The 20555-nt window shown below is 43.0% G+C and overlaps 1 protein-coding gene and 1 long non-coding RNA gene across 4 annotated transcripts in view; both read left to right on the forward strand.

Moving 5' to 3' along the window:
- The first annotated feature begins 14 nt into the window (after positions 1 to 14).
- Positions 15 to 3660, forward strand: LOC137468951 (uncharacterized). Its single transcript, XR_010996276.1, has 2 exons — positions 15 to 971; positions 2743 to 3660. It is a non-coding gene; the product is annotated as an uncharacterized lncRNA (long non-coding RNA).
- Positions 3661 to 6745: 3085 nt separating this feature from the next.
- FLT3 (fms related receptor tyrosine kinase 3) overlaps positions 6746 to 20555 on the forward strand; it is a 42265-nt gene continuing 28455 nt past the window's right edge. Inside the window, exons 1-2 of one of the 3 annotated variants that reach the window (XM_068181207.1) lie at positions 6746 to 7649; positions 20198 to 20322. In XM_068181207.1, coding sequence (XP_068037308.1) covers positions 7523 to 7649; positions 20198 to 20322 — 252 coding nt within the window. In that variant the 5' untranslated portion in view covers positions 6746 to 7522. Of the gene's footprint in view, positions 7650 to 8639; positions 8759 to 15295; positions 15432 to 20197; positions 20323 to 20555 lie in introns of those variants that run through there. The other 2 variants (XM_068181209.1, XM_068181208.1) reach the window with 2 other exon arrangements.

The following is a 20555-nucleotide window of genomic DNA, read 5'->3' on the forward strand; positions in this document are numbered from 1 at the left end:
GTCGGGCCGCGGAGGCGGAGGGGAGCCGGTGCTGCGGGCGGGGGAGGGAGGGGTGGCGGGACGGAGCGCGGGGCCCGCGGAGGCGCGGGCGGCAGAGCGCCGTGTCCGGCGGGGCCGGGGCGGCGAGGGGCGTTAGCCGCCCCCGGCGGGAGGTGTCAGGCGGCAGGTGACCCCCGGCACACGGCCCAGCCCCGGCCCGGGGCCGCTCGGCTCTCGAGCGCTGTGCCAGGCTGGAGATCGAGCCTTCTCCCGCTTCGCGGGGTCGAGGTCAAAGCACCGGCTGTCCCAGCAGGATCTCAACCGTTTTCCCTCCACAAAAGTTTCGTGCCTCTTTCCTGCCGTAAAACCTCACGGCAGCCTGCTGGCAGTGCCTTGTCTGCTGGCACGACGGGAACGCGGCCCGAGGGATTCTCCCTCTCCAGGTGACGAGATGCAGTTCTTAAGAAAATGCTTCAAGTCTTTTCCCCGGAGCTTGGAGAACTTCGTTACATGAATTTGGACTGACTCTCTTGCAATGCTACTCAAGATTTAAATTTTTTTTCAATTTTTACTCAGTCAAGTTGTTGGCATAGCTTGTGTTGAGGAAATAGCTGAAATAGTGTGTATATATGTAGTTGAGAAAATATAAGCTGAAGTGCACTTGACATTATTTTGGTAAGAGAAACATTTACTGTAGAATTAAGATTACTTGTTGTCTATCATAGCCTTCTCATTAAAAATGAAAGGAAAATCATGGCCTGCCTAGAAGATGCTTTGACAGTTTGTGTGAAAAGAAATTTTAAAATAATGAGTGAGCTTGGCTCAGTGGAACAAATCAAAATATTCCTCAGATAGAGTGTTCAAAGACCTTCAGAAATAAATGTGCCTTAAGCTGAAATCTCAAGATCAAAAATTTTGGACAGAAAACTAGAGAAAGGACGAGACTACAACCATCCAGGCTTCAGTTTTAGACTGTATACCAAGAAGACAGGGTGAGGATATAATCTCTCTCATTCCCCAACAATTTTTCTGAAGGTGTTTGCCTTAGATTCAGAACTTGGTCAATTTTTATTTTAACTTTCTTAGACGAGCATTCTTCATATGGGAGCTTTTAGCTGCAAACTAAATTATGCATCCTCTCTCCAAGTCTGAATCCCCTAACCATTTTCTTTCACATAGGGAAGAACTTTTACTTTCTTTCAACAGTACAGCAGAGAGCTCACAGCTTCTGTCTTCCTCCAAGCTTGAAAAGTAGGCCACAGAGTGGAAAAGACCCTGTTGGTTTCTCCATTTAAATCTCGGAGTCAGAGCTCAGACAGACCACAGCAGATTCCACAAGGGAGAAAAATCTCATAAATGCCTCAACCACGGGAAACATTTCTTTCCCTCCCAGCTTGCACCTTCTGAGATAACCAAAATCGGTTTTGCTTTAGTCGGTCCCAGCTGCTTTAGGTGAGGTGCCCTCCGTGCTGTTTGGTTGTGTATCACTCAGCCCCCTGGCATTAGTGCTATGCCTCTGAGGAGTGAAAACAAGGGCTTCCCTGCGCTGCTGCAGCTACACACAGGTGCCTGCAGGTGACACTTCCCTCAGCTGCTGCAGTGAGGAGAGAGTCTGGGAGTGCATTGCTTTCTCTCCTTTTGTCCTGCTGGTTGGTGCCCAGGGAGAATGCCAGCAGAAGATGGAGGTCTCGGGCAGATGGGCATTTTAGGATGCTTGGGTTCATAGAGGGAAATGGGAGGTAGAAGGTGTTGTGTTGAGGTAATGCCACGTGTGAGGGGGAGACAGGAACACAGTATCATTCTCTGCTTAAGCCTTATTATCAGTGGTCTATTTATCGCCTCTTATTCCAGGAATTATGTCCCTTGGAAAAATCCCTTCCCTCCCCAGAGGTCAGACTGGGTACAAAAGTTCTATGTACATGTGAGATGGTTTGAAAGGGAGGCACAAAAATGTTAGTAAGGGAGAAGAAAAATCTCAGCTTTCACCCAGAGTTTTCCCAAGATCTGTGGGCCTTTTGTCTGGAGGTTTAGTATTGTGGATTTAATGGTATCAAATTATCTTACAAGAGATTTGATGATACACATAGGGTAATACCTTTTCTGGGTAAACTGGTTGAACATGAAGTTTATCCTTCCAAGGAAAGACTTGAGATGCATAGCCACTCCCATCGCTGAAGTGTATTCTAACCTGTGTTTTCAGCCCTGTGAATCTGCTTTTCCCACAGCTCTTTTGCTGATCTCTGCATATGTCTAATATTACATGTACACGGTGAGGTTAGGAACAAGGACACAAACGGGCTTGTGTACGCACGACCCACATTTATTCTATCCACATACTGTAGCTCAGGTTCAAAACGTTCCCACTGGATGTGGAAAGAGCTGAGGTAGTGGACTGGGCACCAGTGCATGATCCTGCCAGCCTGAGTGCCCAGCTAGCAATGGCATGTGCAGTATGGTGCCAAGAATGTTGGGGTTCTCCCCCACTGAAGTCAGACCAAGTACTATACCTGAGCCACTAAACAGCAAACCAACTTGGAAATGTCCCTCACTTTTTCTACATTGTCTTGGCCAGCAGAGCAGAACCAATGGGAAGATGCTCAAGGTGGCATGAGCCTCTTTTTGGACTCTGGCAAGCTTTCACCTCTCCTGTCTCTTCATTTCTGTTCACTCTATAAAAGGACATGGCCTGAAGACTGACCAGCAGGAAGTGAGTGTCCATGTGGGAGCCTGACATCTTCTCGTTAACCATGTGTTCCCCTCCAGATTGTAATTTTTATTGCCTGTTCCTGCTGGTCAGCCAGAGTGCTGAGGAGGACCACAGACTATTCTCTCTGTGCTTCAGCTTGCTCCCCTGCTTCGTGTAGTGCATGGAGATGTACTATGCATTCCTGCAAAGGAGTGATTGATGATGTTATCTCTTTCACAAAACTAGCTCCCCTGATCATCGCAGCTGGCACCTGTATGGAGAGTGTTGCTGTACTTTGCATGAAATTCAGGAAGCAAGAGGAAGGAGAAAGAGATTGATACCCCTGGGTCTTGTCCCACTTTGTAGTTAAGTGATAACCGTGGTGTGCTTTTTGACCCAGAAAGGGGGAAATACCACTGTATGCATGCCTGCAGCCATGGCTAAGTGTCACTCTGTTATGAGCTGTGCCAGAAAGGCAGAACCAAACATTATGAGATGAAAAATCGAGGTGGGGGAGGGAATCCTTGGGAAGGAAACATCTGCCAAGCGCTCTTTTTTTCCAGCCAAATCAGCTTGCAAGTACCAAGCAGCTCCCCCTAACATTTGAACCATTCTTGAGAAAGCCATGTTTGCTATTAAGAGTGACAGTTTCTCTTTGTGTCAACCCAGAATTAACATGTTTATTAAATCATGTGGAAACAGATCCTTAAGTGCAGGCTGGCATCAGATAATGCAAATGAATAACAATACTTTTTAAGGGAAAGAGTTACTGTAGCTGACTTTTTTTTAAGGTATAAGCAAGTTTTGTAGGTAGGAATCTTGTTTAATTAATCAAGTAGTTGAAAAAAGTAATGTGTGAACACTGGGTTTTTTCCAACGGTACCAGCTGGGTCTATTAGAAGATACTATCTCTACTTGGAAAACTGGCCTTAGTATTACTGAAAGAGATCAAAGGAAATACTTCTAAACAAAGGTTTCACATAATCTGGATTTAACTTTTAAAGTCTTATCGTTATATTATTAAGGAAAAAACAGATGTGATCAGGGTCCACAGTAATATTAGGCAAGAATTTATCATTTATGAATTTTTCATAATTGCTAATAGTTCATATTTTTTCAAACAAAGCCTAATACTTATGCACCAGCTACTGTCTGAAGTCAGAGGGAGATTGCCACTCTTGAGGAGATTTTTCCACAAAATTATCTGCCTTTGAAATATTTGAGAATTACTAACATGGCAGTCAGGATATTGGACTGCATGCACTGACCTGCTGTGGCAATACCCATGGGTCCCTAACTGGGCAGTTGTCTCTACTAATAGTATCTGGAAGAAACCAGGTGTGGCTCCCAACCAGACTCCTATTCATGTGCAAAAAGAAATTCATTTCAACTCGGTGAAGTTTTGAATTCAAATCAAGTCACAAATCAGGAGCTGACCCTGAAGTGCTCTTCCTAACACCTACATTAATAATGTATGCTAACACTTATATTAATAATGTATGGAGGGGAGGTCTTAGCCCTAAGCTAGAATTAAAATTAGTACGACCACTAAAATATAAGTCTAGTTTCACTGTGCTGGTAATCCGATCGTACGGTTCAGCTAGAGAATTTCTTACCATATGGCTACTCCTACTGGCAATAGGCTTTATTTACCCGTTGCAGTGAAGGCCAACCAGGATGTGACACAAGATGGATAAAATACTTGGTAACAGAAACCATTTTGTCATGGTGGAAAAAAGCCCTGCTTACTCAAAGAATGTTTTAGTGTTATATGCATGTGTATGATACATTCACCCTTTTGGACCCCAGTCCAGCATCTTTAGGAATAAGTTAATATGGCAGAACTTATAAATATACTTTGGCTTAATCCAGTAGATGTGAACTGTCCCAGCTGGATCTTTCACAGAAGCATTTACACTGAAAACCTGACATATACATTAAGATTTCTGATACCAGATCAGCTGAATCACCAGCAACAGATTTTCATTATTAAATGGTAGTTTCTCCTTGTCAGAATCACAAAAATGCAAAATATCTTCAATGGAATCTTAGCAGCTACCAGTGCTGAGTGCATCAGGTGGAAGAGAAAACAAAGCACTTGGGTCACTTGCCAATTTTAAATCAGAGGACAAGAATCCACTTGCCTGGTAGATATGTAAGTGTTTAGACAGGTCTTTGTCAGGCTACTCTACCAACAGTGAGCACTCAGTGGCTGGGATAGATGTCTGTTCTTTTCAGAACAGAAGTACAAACTGTCTACCCCTGTTTTCGGAGGGCAAAACCTGTATATATGTGTAGGGTTGAAAGGGGTACAGGAAAGTACAAAACACATAACTGGTAAAGATGTTGAACTGATTTGGTCCCAAAACCAATCCCTCAGGAACACCACTTGTCATTGCTCTCCACTTGGACATGAAGCCATTGACCACAATTCCTTGAGTGTAACCATCCATCCAATTCCTTGTCCACCAATTGGTGCCTCTGTCGAATTCATGTCTGTCCAGTTTAGACACAAAGTTTCACATAGAACAGTGGCCAATTCTTTGCACAAGTCCAGGTAAATGATGTCAGTCGCTCTTCCCTCACGCACCAAAGCTATAACCCCATCATAGAAGGCCACCAGATTTGCCAGGTGCCATTTGCCCTTAATGAAGTCATGTTGGCTGTCACCAGTCACCTCCTTCTTTTCCATGTGCCTTCTAATAGTTTCTAGGGGAATCTGCTCCAAGATCTTGACAGACACCGAAACTTGACTAAACTGGTCTGTAGTTCCTTAGGTCTTTTTTTTTCCTGAAGATGATAAGGGATTGGGGTATCTGGTAAGGGAGTGAAATGTCTGGGACTGTTTAGCCTGTGGAAGAGAAGGCTTGGGGGGAACCTTATCAATGTGTATAAATATCTGATGGGGGAGCCAGACTCATTTCAGTGACAGAACCAGATGCAATGTGCACAAACTGTAACAGGGGAAGTTCACTCTGAGTATCAAGAAACGTTTTTATACTGTGAGGTGGTTTAAGTACTGAATAGATTGCTAGGAAAAGTTGTGGACTCTCCATCCCTGTTGGTATTTAAAACTGTACTGGATGTGCTCTGGGGCAGCCTGTGCTAGCTGATTATGTTTTGAATATAGCACTGGACTAGGCAATCTTCAGAGGTGTCTTAAAACCTCATTCATGCTCAGGGTCTGTACCAGTGTGAGCAGTGGAAAAAAAAGGGGCAACCTGCCAGCCAAGAAGGCTTGTTGCCAGCATGGTATTTTCCTGTTTGCATCAATTTCTTTAAAGCCTATGGAATCCTATGCCTCCTTTTCTCATTTTTGCATCCTTGCAAATATGTACCTCCCTAATTTTCATATAATTTCAGCTCCCTCCTTTGCACTGTAAAACACACAAACTTGTGTTGAGCACCACAGTACAATGCTACTGACTCATTCAGTGTGTCTAAGGCAGTCTTGTGAGAGATCATGCATTCATATCCATGAACAATGCTGGCCTCTGTGCCCCATTGCCCCTGCAGTTACCTTTGGGATGTTTTATGTGTCTTCTTTTAGCTATGGTATGTCTGTCTAGTTCTGATTAATCTACTTTTTTTTTTTTTTTTTTTTTTTTTTTTTTTTTTTTTTTTACTTCCCTAATGCAGAAGGTATTTTATTACTGATACCAGGCAGGTATCAATAAAAAATCTAAATATAATCTCTGAGATGTTTCTGAGAACAATTTACCAACACTGATTTTATTTGCTTAGGAATTCTTTTTATCCAGGCTCTGAACAATTGCAGAATCATTGCTCAACCCTTGGCAAGTAAAAATAACAACTGAATGAATAAAAAATACAACTTTATGTATAAAATACAACAGCCAAGCAAATAATAAAAATCCCCCAGTCTGTCCTAGGGGATCATAGAGGGGAAGCTCAAGCTTAATCCTTAGAACTGGGTCTGATTTGTGCTTGGTGACTGTGATGCACAGCTGTGCAAGGCATGGAGATCTGTCTGCTCCTCTGCAATGTCCTGATCTGGTACAAATCAGTGGGGCTTGCTGGCCCCAGCAAGTTCATCTACACCTGGACCGGTTCCACACCAGCAACCTGGAGCCGATGAGGAGGCAGCTCCTGAAGCACTATGCTCCAAGGAAGGTGGCAAGCAGGGACAGGCTGAGGGCAGAGGGATTCTGCCTCTACAGGCTTGCGTCTCAGCCTGGAGGCCTTTGTTTTCATCCCCTAGACAAGTAATCTGTGTAACAGCTTCAGAACAGCTGTGGCTCCCTTTGAACCTTCCTGCAAACAGTGCTAGTTCCCTGTTCCCCCTGGTATAAGCACAGCCCCATGCCACAAGCCCACTCCCTGCCCAGGTGGCAGCCCCCAGGATCTCGGAGGTGACCGCAGCAGGTCCTCTGTCACCAGCAGAGCAAGTGCTCACCAAGCATGGGAAACCTCCCTCATCCCACCACAACAGATGTGGTGGGGTATTCCCATGGTGTTGCACAAACTTCATTTGGATTTTTTTTTGAGCTCTTCAGCTTGGCAAAACACTTGCTCTTCCCCTCATCAAGACTTGTAGAAATTATGCTTACTGCCAGCTTGTGAAAGCAGAAATTGTAACTGCTTCAAAAATAAGAGTTGAAGTGAGACAGCACAAATTTACAGGAGAAAATATGTCTTAGTAAGTGTGAGCAAAGGACTCGAGACTGAGCAGCTGAAGTGGAGGCAGCTGCTCAGCTTGGTGGAGGCATCCTTTGACAGAAGGAAGATGCTCCCCGACCCCCAGGGAGGCCCCTCTTCACGTCCCACAGCCGTTTCCTTGTGGCTCAGGTCTCGAGCCCTCTCATTTGAAGAAGTGGTTTCACTCTGGGCAGTGACATGCACTTAAGGCAACCACCTGCAGGCTCAGTTTCACTTGTGGGGCCAGGGCACTGCAGGGCACCACCAGCCATGACAGCGAGTTGGCCCCACAGCTGCTCCACTGGCACTCCATTTCAGCTCACAGGTGAGGTCTTCTCATCACACTCCTCAAGCCCTTTCATCTCTATTTCCCACTCTCACTCTGCATCCCTTCACATCTTTCCTTTCTTTCTCCTTTGATTTCTTCTTCTCTTGAATTATTTTCTGTCTCACCTTTCTTCTCTCCTCTGGAGATGCTCTTCCTCCCATCACCCTAATCTCTCCCAGCCCAGCCTGGCTTTTGCTCTTAGTGCATATGACACATTTAATTCTCAAGGCAGAAAGTATTTAAATTGCTGGGTTTTTTTTTTTTTTTTTTGTTCTCTTTCTTATGATGTAAATTTATTTCCTGCTGATGTAAATTTATTTCCTGCTTTTAATGCTAGTTTGACCTGAACACTTTAAATAATATACCTGCAATTTCCCACATAAATAATCTATGAATCAGATACCTTAGTAGAGTGAAATATAATGATGTATCATTACCTTATCAGGTTTTGTTGTTTTTGTTTAATGATCTAAATAGAAGAAGGCATGATATAAATATATAGAAAGTACCCTTTGTTTACTGTTAGAGTGAAGAGTTTTGGAATTTAAAACTTGATTTCCTCTACTGAAAATCAGCCCAGCATCTGTTAAGAAAAAAGGAAATAGCATTTGCTTCCATCTCAAATGCCTGAAATTGTTTTTGTCTAAAATTAATGTCTTGTTCCTGTCTACAATTATCTTGCTGATTCAAAATCCAGTACTGAGTGCATGTTTTTCTCCTGATATAGTTCTAGTGCATACCTGAGAAAGTTTTTTAACAACCTGTGGTCCATTTTCAGCTCCATATACAGAGATAATAATATTTACTTCAAAGACAAATTGTTAGATAGTATTCATTTATGGCTGAAAGTCTAAATGAGCTATTTGAAGAGAAGGTGGAGTAAAAATGAAAATTATTATTTCATGATCTCGTGCTTTGCATGACTGCTGATACTACTAAGCAAACCCTGTCAAAGAGGGATTTCTGTGTTTTCTTCTTTGACTGATCTTTGCTATTTTGCAGGCTGCCTAACAAAATAAATAAAAATTACTAGCATCTGTGATGTGATGGTGCCCAAAGGCTCCTGTCAGCATGGCTAAGAGACAGTTCTGCAGAGAGGGCAAAAGGTGTGAGAGGCCCCAGATATGATTATCCTCTAGGAGGACTGCTGTTCTTTCTGCTGAGATATTATTTAGTCAAGGCAAGGTGCACAGGGAGGCAGTGTTTCTTCTCATAAGGCTGGCTATTATAGGGGGAAAATGCAAATGCTATTGGACATACAAAACAGTTAGGATCTGAAGCATCAGAGACAGACTTGACAGCAAAAATCCTGAGAACAGCTAGTTCCACACATGTCTCTAACAGGTCACTCTTAAAAACAATTTTGATGTAAATAATGTGAGGCATTCAATGAATTATATACACTTTCTTAAAAATACCTGTGTTCCCTTTAAGAATCTGTTGTCTGGAGATAAGATCGAGTAATAAATTGTGCAGACAACAGATGGCATCCGTATGATGAACCAGTGTCATGAGAAATGGCAGCACTTAACCAGCAAAGGAAAACTAGAGAATAATAACACCTGGAGGAAAATCTCCACAGTATCTTTAGACTTAAGGCAGCAGGTCAGTCTTAAAATTACAGGCTCAGAACTGCAAAAGTTTCAAGAAACAACAATCATCTTGCCTTTGTTATTTGCTGTGAATAAATGCTCCCCAGCAGCAAGAAATTTAATCCAAAGAACTTCAGAAAACAATATACACAATACAATATATGTGTAAATACAGCTATATACATTAAAAATACTATTCCAGTTTCTCATCTTACATTCTTCTGGTCATCCCAAACAAGAGTGTGTGGCTAAAGGGAATGTTATCTAGCATACAATTAGCCTTGCATTAGTGGATAAGGTAGGAGCACAGATGGGACCTGGGAACTGAGACAGTCGCAATTTTGTGTTTTACAAATTGGAGAATTTTGTAAAAAGAAACTTTTAGTGATCTTTCTTATCAGAGAAAGTTTTCCACTGACAACCACTCCTGCTCCCTTTTTTTTAATTGCACCCCTTTCTTACTGAGAGATGTTTATGAAACCCTGTTTCAGGGGACCTGAAAGAAATGAAGATATGAGAAGCTGCCTAAGATCTCCCTGTGGCTGGCAAATGAGAGGAAATTGTGTATGAGCAAGGACTACAAACTCAGATCCCAACAAGGTCCAGATTAGATTATGGTGTGTCTGACTGCACAAAAATTATAGGCCAGTACTGTTGAAAATTCCCTCACAGAACATATAAATATCCATTAAATTCCTATGACAGAGATCCTGGAAAATATGAGATGGGCCAGCATGTTTCTTTTGGAGGAGAACCCAGAAATGTGTGGGACCCAGTCACCTGCATGATCTGTTCAACTCACGGCAAATTGGATTTCTCTCCAACAAAACAGCTGACAAACATTCCAGAGCAAGTTCAGGCACTGAGCCCTGCCACTGGCAGGAAGGTGAAATCAATGAGCACCCCAGGGGGAATCAAGTTTGATCTTGTCTCTTTCCCAAAACATGCAAAAACTTGGGTGCAAGCTGTTTGTGAATGTTGGATAAGGCCAGTACATGGTCTGCTCACTCAGGGAAACTGTTGTGCCCAGCAGACCACATATTCATGGTCATCCATCACCATATATCTAATGTATCAGAAGATAATGTATCACTTCTGAAGATTCCTGAAGGTGAAAGGACTGTGCAGGAAAGTAGTTGCTTTCCAATGGAAGTAAATGCAACTTAAAACTATGTCTGTTTTGTGTTTTTAGAGGTTTGGAGCCATTTGCTTTTCCCTTTCCTTTCTTGAGAAAATTCCACTAGGTACCTGTCGGGATCTGGATTCCCACAGTTACCCATATTTCAAGGTACTGAGAAGCAGGAAGATGCCCAGAGTGCAGCCCAACTTCCAGGGCTGCCCCCACATCCCTGCCCAGTGTTGGGTGGATGCTGCTGCTGTGGCTGCTCAGCAGAGGCAGGTTTGTCAGCAGAGCAGAGCTGTGGGCATCCTGTCCTGCTGCAGGAGCCCCTCCTATAATGACCCCCAAAATCATATAGCACGGAGCACCTCTTGTTCACAGGCTTCTGAAAATGTATCTCTCAAAATACCTGAAACTTCGTGAAACTCCCATTTCAGCTGAGAAGCCTCTTTAGATCACTGGGTTGATTTCAGTTTTCTGAAAATCTTCCTTTAAAACTGCTGAAAAAATGAGCAGGGCAGACAGACAGAAAAGTTAGCTTATTGCCTGGATATTTAGCTCTGTTGCTGCTGTAAGCCCTGTTCCTTTGGTGGTAGATAAGATTTCTAATGTGTGCGATACAAGGGCTAGTTTGAAAAGTGATTTATTGTTACAACATGCTCTATAAGGAATATGTTGGATTTTACATTTGTACAACTGCTTTGGAGTTGAAATTATTTTTAACCCTAACCTCCTAATGAGACAAATAAGAACAACTAGTATTTATTTTGTTAATTTTTACCATATTTAGTTCCAAATGGCAACAGTGATTTTTTTTTTCAAATATCTTAGATTTATTTTTGTCTTTTCTTATTTTGCAGCTAAATTGTTCTCTCCCACTCTCCCTCTTTCTGTCCATTCTTCCTCCATATACATCTCAGGCCCTCTGTGTTCCCTCCTCATTCCCTCTTGCAGGAAAGTAAGGACAATATCATCTAGTCAGTTATAGAAGCCTGTTTTCATTTAAAAGGAAAGTTTTACCAATCTAGGATGACAAGGAGTATCAGTTCTTTATCTGCCATCTTCCGTTTTCATTTCTGTTTCAGGCAGAACTTTTTCTCCTTGAATATGTGTGAGGACTCATATCTTTACCCTTAGATACTTAAGTTAAAGTAGCCTTTGCTTGCAAGAAGTTAATAATTCCACTACTGTCAGTAGAAATGCTACAGCGTGTTGGGTAATGAGACTGGAGTACTTAAACACAGAGCAGTTAAAAAAAAAAAAAAAAGAAAATAGTTAAAGCAAACTTACTAATGCCATTAGGTGGGATGGATCTGTTTACCTTACTTCAGGGTTGTCTATCCAGCTTCTTAATAGCACAAACACCATTCCCATGAGCAAACATCCTCTAGAGACAAGGATAAGGACAGCCCAATGCCACTTTCTGATTTGTGGGAGGCCTCTGTGGTGACATCACGCCAGTGCTTCTTTGCCCACAAAATTGTGCAGTTGTTCACACAATCACAGCAGGGTTGAGGAAGGGACCTCTGGAGGTCATTTGGTCCAACCCGACTGCTCAAGCAGAGCCATCTAGAGCCAGCTGCTTAAGATCCTGTCCAGGTAGCATTTCAGTACCTCTGAGGGTAGAGACCACCACCTCTCTGGGCAATGTGTGTCCATGTTTGGTCACCCATATGGTGGAAAAGTCTGTGCTCTTTGCCTCTGTGTCACTGGACACAACCAAGAAGAACCTGGCTCCATCTTCTTTGCACAGTCCCTTCAGGGGTTTGTACATCTGAGTCTTCTCTTCCCTGTGCTGAACAGTCCCAGTTCTCTCAGCCTTTCCTCACAGGAAAGATGTTCCTGTCCCATAATCATCTTTGTGGCACTCCACTGCACTTTCTCCAGTATGCCCATGTCTCTCTTACACTGAGGATCCCACAGCTTGGCCCAGAACTCCAGGTGTGTTCTTGACAGTGCTGGGTAGAGGCAAAGGACCTCTATCTGCTGGCAGAGCACCTCCTAATGTGGCTCATTGTCCACCACACTTAGGGGAGTGGAAAGGTAATGTGAGAGCCAAGAAGAAGCTCCTTTGAGAGGACAGAAGATGTGGACGAGAAGCAGAAGAAGAACCAGCCGCAGCATAGGCTCTTCCTCAGAGAGGTTGCCATGGTAGCTGAGGTTCACTATATTTTCAGCCACTTTTCAGCCACTTCCTAAAAAAGGGTGTCCTCAGCAGTCCCAGCTGTTCTTTGCAAACTGGATCACAAGTGGCTGGAATTGCCCAAAATGTGGCTAAAGCAGCAGGGATTTCAGTGAGCTCCCTGTGAGCACCAGCCTGAGCAGTCAAACTAGGTTGTTATTGTTCCTGACCTAATGAATGATGAAATCACAATTTTTATCACAAGGCATGGTTTGGATATCAGTCTGCAATAAAGTCAATGGCAAAATTAATCAATAACACTGGATATGTAATAGTATAATGAGAAAAATACTCCTGCACTTCCTCTCATTGTTGGCTTATTTTTGCTACATAAGGCACTGAATTTGACATACCTGTAAGTAACCAGTAAAAACAGGAGTATTTGCTAACTCACAGCTACCTGTTCTTTGGGGTAAGTTTTTGTCTGGTTTTCCGACAGAGGAGTGTAAAATATATGCCCTGTGTGATACCTTATTTGAAAACTTCAGCCATCTCAATTATTCTTTGATAAAATCTCTATGTAATTTACAAGTTGTCTGCAATGAGCCATAGGCTGGGCTGCTGACTGTCCTCCTCTAAGACAGGTATTAGCACTGAAAAGCATAATTTTATCCAAAAGATGAAGCTTGCTGAAATCTGTACCAAAATTTCTTAGGACATAACAAGGCAGAGGAAAAATAGAAAATGGTGACCAAGTTATTAGGTATTTATTAAAAAAAAAAACACGAAAGAGCAAATTTCTTGCAGCTGTTTTCATCTGTGACCTTAAAATGGAGGGTTGATGAAAAGATGATGAAAATCTGAAATACAGAAAATGAATTTGTGGACAGAGTTTTCCCTGTTGCTTGTGTCAGGCTCTGTTAGAGTAGGTGGGTCTTGGCAGTAATTTTCTGAGGCAGACTGAGGAAACTTCTCCATTTCTTTTATGTTGAAGAAGATCTTTTTGATTAAGGCATAGATTAAATTTGGGAGAATTAGGGAAGCAAACTTCTTAGGAGAGGCAGTGTGGTTTCACTACAGAAACTGACATAAAATGGATGTTATCAACCAGCAGAACCCTTTGCTGAGACTTGCACTGAATGCATAGAAATGGTTTACTCACTGTGACAACAAGTTCTAGTTTAACATCTCTTCTGAAGAAACAATTATGAGACCACTTTAATAAAAAGGGGCACAACCTACATGAAGGTGTTCTTCTGATCAAGATTTTAATGTATGAGTAGTTCTTATGCAAAGAAAACCCAAAATTTTTTCTACTTTTTTTTTTTTTTTTTTTTCAAAATCAGAGAATCATTGAATCACTTAGGTTGGGAAAGCCCTCTAAGATCATCAAGTCCAAGTTGGGAAAGCCCTCTAAGATCATCAAGTCCAATCATTAACCCAGCACTGCCAAGTCCACTACTAAATCATGTCCCGAAGTGCTACATCTGCACATCTTTTAAATACCTCCAAGGACAGTGACTCAACCACTTCCCTGGGCAGCCTGTTCCAATGCATGACCAACTTTTCCCGAAGAAATTGTTCCTGATATCCAATATAACTTCCCTTGATGTAATTTGAGTCCGTTTCCTTTCATCCTCTGAATTTTTACTTGGGAAAAGAGGCTGATCCTTAGCTCACCACACCTTCTTTGAGGTAGTTGTAGCGAGCAATAAGGTCCCCCATTAGCCTTCTTTTTTCCTCCAAGCTAAACTCCCTCAGCCGCTGCTCATCAGACCTGTGTTCCAGACTCTTCCCTAACTTATTGAAGTATTTTTAAGCTTTCTGTCTTTCAATAAAAAAAAAAAAGAGAAAATGTTTGCTGGAGCTTCCATGGGAAAAAAATAATAAAACCAGTCCTCAGCGATTAAACTAATGCGCGAAAGAATTTACAAGGAACTTCTGTGTCACGTTTCCTTCCCTAAGAATATAAAGAAGCAGGGTATGTCCTCTGCACGCACGCAGGAGCCAGAACTGGGCGAGTTAGGGGTGGGCGCCGCGCCTGTGTCCCGGCGGCAGTCCCGCAGGAGCGCCGGGATGCGCGGGGCCGCGCGGGGCCGCAGCGCCCCCTGCCGCCCGCACGCCCCGCCGCTGCCGCGGCCGCGGTCCCCGCACGGGCGCTGTCCCGGGACAAACAGCGCGGGGTGCCAGCGCCTGCGCGGGTGGCAGGAGTCGGAGAGGAGTTCGGGGCGAGGGGGAGGTGGTGGCGGTGGCAGATGCAGGTGGGAAAATAATCCGCGCGAAGGGCTGCAGGCCATGGCAAACAAGACTGGTAGGTGACGGTAACATTCCAGGCAGTTGTATAGTGTCAGTGTTGGACCCCACTATTAGTTTTTGACTCCGTACACAGACCCAAATTGAGCATTTTTGGAAACCACATGACCTCCCCTTCTCCATTTTTGTCTCTGCTGTCTTGCTCAGTGATTGAAATCTAAGATTCGTGTCCCCTCTCTCTCTAAACCCTCCGCACAGAGCCATCACACTCTATAGGCTTCTTTCCACCTCAAATCTCAATCATGCTTGAACACGACTGTGAATAATTAAATCAATTCACGTGACATTTATTGTAACTAACTGGTAAGACCAGATAAATGTCTGCCCCTGACCCAGACATACCCCAGGCAGTGTTACAACAGCTGGTCACAATTAGCCTGAGCTGCAGCAGAGGCATCCTGTCACCCACCTTGCTAATTAAACCCTGTTCTAACATCATTGTTATTCCAAAACATAGAGCACCACCTCTGGCCCTATCATCCCATGGGAATGAACTCACAAAGTGCTTATTTTTCTGAACTGGAAGTTATTTAAGCTGAGAGGGTGAAGATGCTGAGGAAGGAAGCTGTGCAAAAAGATGAGGAGGGACAAAAGTTAAGTTTGATGGGAAAGAAATGAGATATTATTTAAAGGTAGGAACTAGTTTAAGATCAGTCCTTTTTACCCGTCCCGCCTCCCTCTGATTTTTAGCTTATTTATTTTGAGTACAATTCTCACTTCAGGATCCACCACTCTGGGGGTGATTTGAGAAAAAAGCTACCACATGCAAAAGTGGGAGTTTTAAAGAGTAAATTAATTAATATTAAGCTCATCCATGCCACTACTTTGAAGATTTTTTTTTCCTGGCAAGTCATGACAGACATAACAACAGTTTTCATGGAAGAAATGGTCCATCTACCTCCCATGATCACAAAGAAAATTTTGGAAAGTTAATCCAGAGACTCACACCCAGAGGACATAGTCAGAAACCAAATAAGACCCAAATCATAGTTTGCTTTATGTAAATCTTCTGAGCTGTAAAGCAGAGTAGAAGATTGTTCTATGTGTAAGAAAGTCCTGACTGCTATGTAAAATATTAAGCACCCTGATGAACACAAATACAAGATGCATCCCTTGGTATGAAGAGAAAGGTTTTCATCTTCCACAATTCTCCAGTTCCCAAGCTACTGTCTTTCTAGTTAACTCAGACTTTCAGCATGCTTTGGAGTGGTTTTCCCAGTCTTTCAAAGGCTACTTTTGTCACCCCCCCATTTGAAAATAAAATTTTGGAAGTGGTTGCATTCATCTGATAGCTGAAGTAGCTTAAACAGAGCTTCTTGGTTTGGTATCTCTCCAGTAGATTCAGACCTTTATTGTAAGCTCCCTTTCTGCCTTTTACAGGCATTTCCCCAAGTATGTGCCAACACATCTTGATTGAAGTCTTGGCTCTGTCTATAGCAGCTAGATGTTTGTCTGACTGCAGTGAGAACAAGATTTCTCCTACTGCCTCTATTTTTGTATAACCTATGAAAAGATAATGAAGATGGAAAGCAGGCATAAACAAACATTGTTCAGAGGCAGCAATTTATTTTCATTTCAGCTTCACTCTAGTTCAGCAATAAACAATATGATTATGCTTGCTACATATTTGATATTCTTTACCCAGTACTTTCAGTCTCTGCAGTTCTTAATTTGTGTTTTCAGGAGGATGACTGATGTGCCGACCATAACAGCAGTCCTTGAACAGGCCACGTAGAAGCTGAAAGATCAAGATGGCAAATCAGAACATTACCATTTCCCCAATGTTTCTTTTCTTGATTTTACTTTTTCTGAAAGGCTTATTCATGCTCTGATTTTCTATTTTGTCCTACACAAGTCTTCAAGACCTACACAAATTTAAGCCATTCAATATCATGTAAATACTTCTTACTATCTTATTACTCATTTGTTTCTCACTGTAAAGCATCTGGAATCATGTCAGGTTCAAAGTATCCTTCCTTACCCTAAAAACCTTCACAGGAATAAAGGTACACCACAGCAATGGCAAGCTGTTGCAGTTTACATGAAAAGGGGTCCCATTTTTACTTACACATGCGGGTATCGGGGTGCTCACTGCTTCCAGCATAGTCCCATATACTGTCCTTTACAGATGCAGTTCCAGCTCATCAGACACTTTTGTTTGCATGTCTCACTCACAGTCTGTTTGCTACAGCTGTCTAACTTTTGGCTGCAAATCTGCTCCCTGTTGGTGTTTAAACACACCCTTCCCTTTTCTGCTGTGGCCTTAGGACTCCCTCTGACAAGGCAGCATGAGCAAAGTGGAGTAATGCCATGTTTGGATACACTGGCTTAGTTTGTACAATCAGAAGTTAAAATTATTCACAAATCAGAAACATAAAGCAAGGGAATGCTCAACAAGCCAAATGAGTTTTGAGGTCATATTTTCAAATGGTTTCTGCTGGTGTGTTTTAGAAATCAGAGGACTTAGGTGGGTTTCCATCAGCTAAATCCCTGGCCATGAGCCAGGCGAATGGTCTCTGCTTTGAAAAGGGTGAAAGAATCAGCCAACAAACCAATAGAAGTGGAGAATGCTGAGCAGAGAAGGACTTGGTGAAAGGCTAGGGAGGGAGCTAGAAACCTGATGCACTGATGGAAGGAATTCACCATGCTTGGTGTAGATACCTAATGCACACCTGCCTTTCAGCTGCCCACTGGCACTCCCTTTCTCAAGAAGTGCCATTATTATTTTTATAGTCAATGGATGGAGATACATGTCTCCGCAAAGAAATCACGTTAATCTTTCTTAGGGGTAACATGCAGGGTTTCACTCAGACATCTGTGAAAGCAGACCATTGCCTGTGCATGCTGCGGAAAGGTAGCAACCAAAATGAAGTGTATATAGGGTGCTTGAATGAGAAAGACTCAGCCTTAATACACCTTGGCAAGGAGAAGAGGTTGTCAAAATGTTGCCAGCTCGGAGCTCAGGCAGTTTCAGAAGGTACAAATGGCAAGGAAGAGATGGCAACAACGCTTACTCGTTTCTTCCTACTTCCAGTTTTGGTCCTTCATTGCCTGTAGAAAGAGACTTATATTAATCCTTCAAGTACTTTGTGATATACTTACCTTCTTTCCTTCTTTCAACTCTGCACCAAGCTTTATGTGCAATCATCTCAGGAACTGAGGGAAAAGAAAAAAAAAAGAAAACAAAGCAAAACACCAAGGCCTGAGGGCAGAAATATTTTAGGTTGCCAGAAAAAAAGATGTTATTTTATTATTCACTGCTTATTTGTACTGTTGATGCTGGCTTTAGGGAATTAATGGAAATCAGCCACATTTCAGCCAGCCAGTTGTACAGCCTTACTTCTGTTTGGTGTATTGGTGGGTACGTGGTTACTGTAGCTCCTTTAAGGCTAAAAGGTGACCTTTCAAGCTGCGGTCCCGCAGAAAGGCTTATAGGAAGCATTCTGGGGAGACAATGCCTTTGAGGCATCAGAAGCTTTCCCAAACTGCTCTTTACATATAAAGGACTTTTGCTACTTGGGGCATCCACAGTTCCTCTGGGCAACCTCATCCAGTGTCTCAACACCTTCCTAATGAGGAATTTCTTCCTAATATTTGATCTAAACCTGTCCTCTTTGAGTTGAAACATTCCCCTTTGCCCTCGTAAAACATCCCCCTCCAGCTCTCTTCTAGCCCCCTTCAGGTGTCTGCAAGGTGCTGAAAGGCAGCCTTCTCTTCTTCAGGCTAAACAGCCCCAAATCTCTCAACCTGTTTCCATAGGAGATAATCTTTGATAATCCTCTGATAATCTTTGTGGCCCTCCTCTGGGCATGTTCCAATGACTCCATGTCCTTCTGTACCCCAGAGCTGAACACAGCACTGCAGGTGGGTCTCACAAGAGCAAAGCAGAGGGGCAGAATCCCCTCCCTTGACCTGCTGCCCATGCTGCTTTTGACGCACCCCAGGATTAAGATGGCTCTCTGTGCTGCAAGTGTACACTGCCAGCTCATGTTGAGCTTCTCATCCACCAACATTCCTGAGCCCTTCTGCCCAGGACTGCTCTCAATACTGTTCCATTCAGCCTGTGTTTGTGCTTGGGATTGCCCTGACCCAGGCGCAGCACCATCCACTTGGCCTTATTGAACATCATGAGGTTCTCACAGGTTCACCCCTCAAACCAACCCAGGTCCCTCTGGATGGCATCCCTTCTATCCAGTGTGTTGACTGCAGCACACAGCTTGTTGTCATCAGCAAACTTGCTGAGGATGCACTTGATCCCACTGTCCATCTCACTGATAAAGATGTTAAAACATATTGGTCCCAGTTCTGACCCCTCAGGAATACCACTTGTCACTGCTCTCTGCTTGGATATCAAGCCATTGATGATCCAGCCAATTCCTTATCCACTGATTGATCCCTCTGTCAAATTCATGTCTGTCCAGTTTAGACACAAAGTTTCACATAGAACAGTGGCCAATTCTTTGCACAAGTCCAGGTAAATGATGTCAGTCGCTCTTCCCTCACGCACCAAAGCTATAACCCCATCATAGAAGGCCATCAGATTTGCCAGGTGCCATTTGCCCTTAGTGAAGTCATGTTGGCTGTCACCAGTCACCTCCTTATTTTCCATGTGCCTTCTTATAGTTCCTAGGGGAATCTGCTCCATAATTTCAACAGACATTGAGACTTCCTGTCCTGTAGTTCCCCAGGTCTTTTTTTTCTTTCCTTTGAAAAGGGGATTTATGTTTTCCCTATTCCTATCAGTGGGGATTTCACAGGACTGACACAGATTCTCAAATATGATGGATAGGAGCTTACCCACTTCCACTGTCAGTTCCCTCAGGATACTCAGATGCATCTCATCAGGTCCCATGGATTTGTTCACCTTCAGGTTCCTTAGATGTTTTCAAACCTGATCTCTTACAGCAGGTGATTCTTCATTTTCCCAGTTCTTGCCTTTGCCTTCTCAGGGAAGGAAGGTGCATGATCATCCTCCATCTCACAGTGGACAAACACTGACCTGTGCTGCAGAGTTTGGTGCTGCAGGTTTTGGTGCTTTCCAGCACAATGATGCAAAAGGGACGTGCAAGAGAGCATCTGTGTTTGGTAATCCTGTTTCTAAAGGAGCCTCTATAACACATATTGTCTTTTGTCTTTGGACTTTCTCTGCAGTATTATGGGAGATACTTGTAAAGCATGACGTGGCTGTGCTTTTGAAAGGTTCTCCAAACAGAGCTTCCACTCAGCTTCAATACACAAATGCAGAGTTAGCAGATTCATACAGTATGTCTGCATATTCAGTTTGGCTTTTTTTTTTTAATGTAATCTTGCTACAGTTTTGTTGTATTTTAACTAAAATTACTATCCCATAGCAGAGATCTAGACTTTATTGCATGTGTTTTCTATTTCTGTTTTGCAGTTTTTGTTATGACAGCAGTTGCTTTCACTTCTACAATGACTCAAAATACATCTGAAATAATGTGTGGGTTTATCAGCCAGAAGGATGAAGGTTCAGAAGCACCACAGTCATCAGTAGCTCCAAAGGTGATATAACAGAGAACAAGTTGCTTATAAAATGTTCCTGTCTCTTCCAGGAATACCTTCCCAAGAACTTACAACACCCTAAACCTTTAGAATGTGAGGACATCACAGACAAAATCGCTAGGGTTATGCCAAATATGGCTCCAGAAGGTTAGAGGGATAGATATCTGAATATTCAGACTCTGAAACTGTGAATAGTTAAGTACCAGTTTTCTCTAAAACGGGCTTTTTTATTA

This window comes from Anomalospiza imberbis, chromosome 2 (genome assembly GCF_031753505.1).
Source record: "Anomalospiza imberbis isolate Cuckoo-Finch-1a 21T00152 chromosome 2, ASM3175350v1, whole genome shotgun sequence".
Lineage (NCBI taxonomy): Eukaryota > Metazoa > Chordata > Aves > Passeriformes > Viduidae > Anomalospiza > Anomalospiza imberbis.